Source organism: Oncorhynchus mykiss, chromosome 19, assembly GCF_013265735.2.
Source record: "Oncorhynchus mykiss isolate Arlee chromosome 19, USDA_OmykA_1.1, whole genome shotgun sequence".
Lineage (NCBI taxonomy): Eukaryota > Metazoa > Chordata > Actinopteri > Salmoniformes > Salmonidae > Oncorhynchus > Oncorhynchus mykiss.
The window spans coordinates 20398605-20406382 of record NC_048583.1 but is presented as its reverse complement, the minus strand read 5'-3'; the positions used below and the strand labels follow the sequence as shown (position 1 = coordinate 20406382).

The following is a 7778-nucleotide window of genomic DNA, read 5'->3' as shown; positions in this document are numbered from 1 at the left end:
CAGTAATCATTTCATGAGCACCATTTAATCAAAACATAACCATATTTCAGATTCTATTTTCGCCCCGGCTATTTCCTCTAACAAATATGTCCTGAGAGGCAATCTAAACCCAAGTGTTTATACCGTGTGTGTTTATGTGTGTGCGAATGTGTGTGTGCATGTTTGCGTGCGTGCGTGTGTGTGTGTGCATACTGCTTTATTACAGCAATCAGTTTGAAACTAGTTTGTAATGGGTCCACACTTGGCAGGGGACACATCTCACATTCATGGCAAAGTCATACAGAGACCATCCTCTTATTGTAAACAAGTTGAGCCCAATTACTTCCGTGTGCTCCTCTCTTCTCTAATCAACACGATAGTCGGTAGTCATAAGCACTCTATGCAAACAGAGTGTGGACAGTATCCTCATTATAAGGTGACTGTAAGATGATTAAAACGTTCATCAGAGTTGTGTACAAAGTTATTATTGTAAGCTAAAAATTAAACGAAAACAAAAATGATTTAGTAAAATAATTAACAAAGCCATTATCTTTGACTCCAAAACAAACTAAAATCAAATAAAAATCATCATGAATTATTTTTAGCTAAACCGAATGGGGTTTTCAAGCATTTGGGGCGTTTTTAAGCAACTGAATCTTGCGGGTTAATGCGGCCAGGAGATGGCGATGTTTCAAAAAAGCCTGTGCATCACTACCACTTGCTAAAATGTAAAAAATAAAAAACGTCCAGGAGGCTAACTTAATCCTTCTTACACAAAAAGCATTGGATTGATGTAAAAATGGGTGAGAGAGAGATTCGTTCCACCATATATATATTTTTGCACCAGCCTCAGCGCTATTCCGTTCAAATCCAAGTCCCATTAAGATTAATCCCAAATGCGCATCGAGTCTGGTGGACCAACATGTCCAATTTTGCCTTTATTAGCCAATATAGAAAGACCGGGAGAAACTCCCAGCGCATTGGCTTAATTAGCTTAATCTACCAACTACTTTCCTCCCTAACCCTCCCCGTTATGCTAGCAGACTACAAGCACAGAGCCACACCTCTTAGTTGTGTGATTTGATGACGACAAATACTCCACTCAAGGTCAATCCCATAGAGTCCTCTGGTCAGCCCCACTAAGGCTAACTTTGAATCGTTGATGCACTGTGAGCAATTGCCCGAGGACGAGGTTCCGATAAGATTGTCTTTATAATTTCAACATAACCTAACCTTAGCTCTCGAGAACCCAAGGACAGACAGCCATAGGGCTCTCATTTGAACAGTGGCGTGCCGTGGGCCTGGGTCCTGGGCCTTCAGTGAAGTCCTACACAGTCCCACCCGAATTAATCCACCTCTTATTACCATCATTATGATGCCATGGGTCTAGACACTATACATTTAGACAGAAACGCAGTATAACCAGGCGTTGCGTCACCTTGAAATTGACATTTTTATTCAGAGAATTGCAGGGGAAGAGTACATTACCTTTTCATTGTGCAGCTTCATTGCCCTGCACGCTTGTTCGTTGAGCTGTAGATCCACTCGGGTGTCCCCAAAAGTTTTCAAAAGCACCATTGCTTGTAAGTGCCCAGCCATACTTTGGTGTCTCGTTGCTGCCTTGGTTAGACAACTCAGGTTTGAAAAGCCAGTGTGGCTCCAAACACCAAATCGATCACTTGCAAATAATAGGAATTCCCAGCAGTACAGTTTGCAGTGCTTCTCGGAGCCTGTGAGCCATTGATAGCGCTCGTAGTTGGAATTTTGAAAGTGTTGAACGAACCCCTTTCCCGCCTGTGACAGGCTTTGTAGCGTCGGCGTCGACCTCTCCTGACAATGTCTAACTTTTCTTGAAAAGTTTGTCTTGAGAATGGCGTTATAATTATATCCTCGACCAAATCGTTATCTTCTCCTTCCGCCATTGTGGGTTGAAAAAACAGCTTAGTAGTACGCAAATTAATTTGTTTATCAGTTTCCTAGTTCTGAGACCTGCCCATATAGGACCTGCCTCTCAATATTGGTAATCCAATCAAAAGACGTGCACGCACTACGCCTGCTGGCTGGCTCCTGTGTAACACTGGAGCCAGCCAGCAGGCGTACAATAGCCAACTCTAAAGCTGATTGGTTGACACTAAATGTTCATTTCCATTCACTTTAAGCTACAAGTGCCCGCACTGTTGATTCTGAAGGCCTGGGGGCAGATTTTAGACCCCTGGCAACACATGATGGCTGAATATGGATAAAAGATCTAACATAAAGACCAGCCCTCCAACTCTCAACCTGGGGCTGGAAGCAGTGCAACCAAGAGGAAAGCTATGAAATGAAGAATGTAACTCTTACTCTGGGGAATAATTTAATACATATTTGTGGGAAAATATATTTAAAAAAATATATATATTCTGATGATGTTTAGGCCAGCAGAGAAGGCCTTGCTGGCCCTGACGGCCCACCACTGCATTTGAACAATTGACCACAACTGTACAGACGCTGTGCCCACAAGTTGATAATCACTGCGTTCAATACGGAAACCTCAGAAACTCTACTTTCATATCACCCCCCCCCCCCCTCCCTTTACAGACACAAAAGGTATGTAAAGTCATTTTGGATGATAATCAAGTTGGTGTAGAAGGTTTCCAAAACCGCATCGCAATCAGGGGTCAATTGTTTCTAGATAGAGCATTCACACTTGAACAAATCACTTCAGCTAACTGAAACTAAATTGAATTCAAAACCAAATCAAAAAAACTAATTGAAATAAAAAAACAAATATAAAAACACAAAACTGTAAAAACTTTGGTTGTGTACATTCTTAAACCCCAGACATTAATAATGACGTCAATCGTCATAGAAAACCCAAACACTTGGGTTGACTATTTATTTTGGATCGCTGAGATTTTTGAAACGCAAAAGAAGAACCAGACATTATATTTATTTCCACACTAGAACAACATTTGCTGAAGAGTAGTCACTTCTTTATTTTTTACATGCATTTTCTTTCTCTCTTTCTTCATTTTTAACGACTACCAAAATACAATGTTTATTTGCACCCTGTCATTTGAGGGTTTGTGTTTATTTCAGTTTTATCCGTCTCAGAAATGCACAGATTGTTTTAAACGTCAATGTTTTCATCAGTCAGTGGCTAAATCCTCTTTAATATTACAATAACAACTTAATCCCTTCAATTGTCCTCTACCTGTACACAATTAGCCGGTAATTGAAGTATTTTAAAAGTCTCCTATTGGTTGTCTGTGTGTCCCGTTGCCCTCTTTCTTGGCGTGTGATAGGTCGATGTCACATCCATGTGTGGAGTGTTGCGATTCTTGTCTCCTATTGGTTGACCTTGCGTTCGTTGCTCTCTTTTGATAAGTCCAGACCCGGTGAGGAGCTCGACAGACATATCCGACATCCCATAATCATCATAAACGCTCTACGGAAGGATCTATTGAAGAACCCATACAAGAATGGGTTAAGCGACGAGTTAACATACCCCAGCCACAGGAAAAACTCCCACACCTCCACCGCTGTGCTATAGTCGATGAAGGGATCCACGATGTTGACCGTGAAGAAGGGAAGCCAGAAGAGGAGAAAGACCCCCATGATGATCCCCAGGGTCTTAGCCGCCTTCCTCTCCCTCCTCATGGCGTTGCGGTGCCTCTGCTTCTTGCTGGAGTCCTTGCCCACCCCGGCCGAAAACTGGCTCTCCATGGCGCTGATCTGCATGGCCTGCCGCTTGGCCGCCTTGTAGATCTTCCAGTAGGCCGCTAGCATGATGCCCATAGGCAGGTAGAAGGCCACCAGGGAGGCCATGACGGCGTAGACGCGGTTGACCAGGAAGACGCAGGCGTCCTCGGGCGGCATGGGCACCATGTCCACCCCAGCCTTGTGGAGGCCCAGCATGATGGGGCCGAAAGAGATGAGCAACGGGACGGCCCAACAGACCACGATCAGGAAGGCTACTCGGCCCTGGGACATTTTCAGGTGGTAGACCAAGGGGTTACACACCGCGTAGTAGCGGTCGAAGGCGATGCAGCTGAGGTGGAAGATGGATGCGGTGCACAGCATGACGTCCAGGCTGGAGTGGACCCGGCAGAAGAGGGCGCCGAAGAGCCAGCAGCCCTCCACGGTGCGCACCATGCTGTAGGGCATGACCACCAACCCCACCAGGAAGTCGGCCACCGCCAAGGACATGACGAACGAATTGGTGGGCGACTGCAGCTGCTTGTAGTACGCGATGGCCAGGACCACCAGGAAGTTACCCACCACCGTGCACACGATGCCCGCTGTAAAGAAGGCGTACAGGATCACCCGGGATGCCTGGTGCCTTGACGACGTAGCGCAGAAGTCCTCCAGGTCACCTTGGAGAGAAGAAAGGTTGGCATCATCATCCAGATCCTCTGGCCATCCCAAACTGGTATTATCCATTGCTTGGTCTTGTTCTGTCAAAAACACACAACATCCATGATGTTAATAAACGTTTTGGCATGATTTAGCAGTAGGTTGAGACATTTCCAAAACAGGAAATATACCCCCTGTGTGGAATCTGTGTACTCAAACAATCTTACCAATACAAACAAACCACCCAGAATTCTGCTGGTTCTGCTTAATCCATCCCTCTCCAAGGCACTTCATTGTTAGTTAAACCTCAAACTGTGTGTTTTAGCCTGACACGTAGCTAAATCAGTGTTTGATGAGATCACACAGCCAGGAACCTTGGCGGAAGAAGCTAATAGTTCTGGTGCCGGTTTCGGGTTCCTATCTAGACTGCGATCTCCCTGGTGGGCTAACTGAGGAAAACCAGATGCTCTCTCGAGTTTATCTACAAGCCTCACCAGCGCAAAGGAAATCACAAATGAACGATGTTGGCAAAACTTATCAGAAACAATCAAACAGCGAGACACCTCCCAGTAAACATGCCCACAATATTCTAACGTGCCCCCGCCTCTAGCTGGGCTTGGTATAGGCTGGCCTGTGTTGGGCTGGTGAGGACTGGCCCGTGTTGGGCTGGTGTGGGATTGCCTTAGGCTAGCTCGTGCTGGGCTAGCCTAAGGGCTGGTGTGAGCTTGGTGTGGGGTTGGTGTGTGCTAGCCCGTGCTCACCTTGCCCAAAGAATACACACATGGGGCCAATGGGGTCATGTTTGCTGGGATGATGCCTGTGTGGGACTCGGAGGCGGCCATTTTGGAAAACTGTCAAGCACATTGCAAAAGAAAGCACTTTGTTTGACCTTCCCTGGGCTCCCTTTTCCCCAGTGGAACATTCAAGAATATTCCACTGTGGATACAGCTGTCATCAGTTCTGTTGGAGTGGAACTATCCAGCAGGAAACATAATCACACAGTGACAGATAGACAGGCATACCATTTCACACCTTTCCACTGAACCCTTCGGGGACCTATTTAACCGTGGCACAAAGCAGTCTACTCCTTTCTCTCCTAAACGTAACTGATATTTGCAGGGTGTTCTGGGGATTTCCTATCTGGCAGGTTGGTAGAGTAGGTTGTCCGTGGTCGAGTATGGTGTCCATATTTCGGATAGATATCTGTCCACAACCTGTCCTAATATGTTCACAATATTCCTGAGAAGGGCTGATTGAAAGCAGGGATAGCACTGCTTCGCTGTTGCAGTGATAATGTCTGATCTGTTAGACATTATCATGCTCAGTGAACATCATGTTACTCGGATGGGCGTTTGGTACGCAACTCATCGGGTTACTGTGACGCGATAGCAGCAGCCGGAGGTGCTCATTGTTTCCGGAGACTAAAACAGAGGAAGCATAGAGAAATGGTTCTAGTTCAGTAAGAATGTTTTTTTTAATTAACACCAAAGGGACTGTAGTGTTGTAGGGGCCCAGGGAAGCAATATCCCCTGCTCCTGTCAGTCATACTAACATGTCAAAACAAAGGCCTCCATCATCGTCATCATCACCGTCTTTAACGCTGTCACGATCCTTGTGAATATTGTTGCCACTACTTACCATCATCGTCATCCTTCTCATCACCATCAACAACGCTGTCATTCCTATTCTGGTCATCATGGTCGTCATCCCTGTCATCATTCTCATGAGCAGAATTCATGCTTTTGCAAGAGACAAAAGAGCAGGAAGGAACACCATTCCTCTCATCTTATGACAGTTGACCTGATTCTATCAGAAAGTTTTCACCTTTCCTTATTTATACTAAAACCAACACTGTATTTGTAAATCAAGCAACTCCACATAACCTACTTATATTGGCTCGGCAATGAGAATATAAACAAAGTTCACAGCCTGACACAGAGAATATCTTGTCTCAAATGTCACCATATTCCCTATACAGTGCACGACTTCTGACTAGAGCCCCACACCACTATAAAGGGTATAGGGCGCCATTTGGGACGCAGACAGAGAAGGTCGGCGGGACAAGTAATAGGACAAGTTACGGAAAAGTTCTATCTCAGTCAGTAAATCAGTGGGTCAAATCAATGACGCTTCTCTGAAAAAAATTGAAATAAGTTATTGTTTTACCCTCTTATTCCAGAAGTGTTAGTGCTTAAACAACCACACCAACCCCTGAGCAAAACATCTCCACTAAACCCGATATGTTGTCTCTTTCCAGTGCACATGATGGATCTTTGGAGTTTTGGACGTTGGTTCAAAGGATCAAGGGAGATGAATCTTGGTCAATGTGATTATAGAAATATGTTATGTTCTCTCAACTTCACAGACAGACAGACTCCACACAGTGCACACAGTGCACACACACACATGCACCACCCTGTGTCACCACCCGCCCACCACTCACACAAACACCTTCAACACACAGTATGAGTACAAGCTAAAATAATAACTCTACCCAGGGCACATAGGGTTGCTTGTTGCTTCTGGTCTTCTAAGAAGGGGGCGTGTCAACAGACAGACAAACAGACAGAACACCGCGCCCACTACTGAGTGGTCAAGAGGGTAGGTCAGAACATCAGAACACATCAGAACAGAACAGGAGCGTGGAATGTGTGTGGGTGTGTGTGTGGGTGGGTGCGTTTGTGCGTGTCTTTCTGTGAGGTTGGAAGAACATGTGAAGAAACATCAAAAAAAGAAACGTCCTCTCACTGTCAACTGCGTTTATCTTCAGCAAACTTAACATGTGTAAATATTTGTATGAACATAACAAGATTCAACAACTGTGACATAAACTGAACACGTTCCACAGACATGTGACTAAGATAAATTGAATAACGTGTCCTTGATCAAAGGGGGGGTCAAAATCAAAAGTAACAGTCAGTATCTGGTGTGGCCACCAGCTGCATTAAGTACTGCAGTGCATCTCCTCCTCTTGGACTGCACCAGATTTGCCAGTTCTTGCTGTGAGATGTTACCAAGGCACCTGCAAGTTCCCAGACATTTCTGGGGGGAATGGCCTTAGCCCTCACCCTCCGATCCAACAGGTCCCAGACGTGCTCAATGAGATTGAGATCCGGGCTCTTCGCTGGCCATGGCAGAACACTGACATTCCTGTTTTGCAGGAAATCAGGCACAGAAAGAGCAGGCTGGTGGCATTGTCATGCTGATGGGTCATGTCAAGATGAGCCTGCAGCAAGGGTACCACATGGGGGAGGAGGATGTCTTTCCTGTAACGCACAGCGTTGAGATTGCCTGCAATGACAACAAGCTGCAATGCCAACAAGCTCAGTGACACACTTCCCCAGACCATGACGGACCCTCCACCTCCAAATCGATCCCACTCCAGAGTACAGGCCTCGGTGTAACGCTCATTCCTTCGACGATAAACGCAAATCCGACCATCACCTCTGGTGAGACAAAACCAT

At 45.6% G+C, this 7778-nt stretch overlaps 1 protein-coding gene across 1 annotated transcript; it reads right to left on the bottom strand.

The window, feature by feature from the left end:
* Positions 1–2982: 2982 nt before the first annotated feature.
* On the bottom strand, positions 2983–6052 carry LOC110498561 (5-hydroxytryptamine receptor 4-like). The gene is made up of 2 exons (XM_036955488.1): positions 5953–6052; positions 2983–4334 (listed from the first exon to the last, which is right to left on the bottom strand). The coding sequence occupies exons 1-2, from the start codon at positions 6050–6052 to the stop codon at positions 3307–3309; spliced, it is 1128 nt and encodes a 375-aa protein (XP_036811383.1). The 3' UTR covers positions 2983–3306.
* Positions 6053–7778: the final 1726 nt, after the last annotated feature.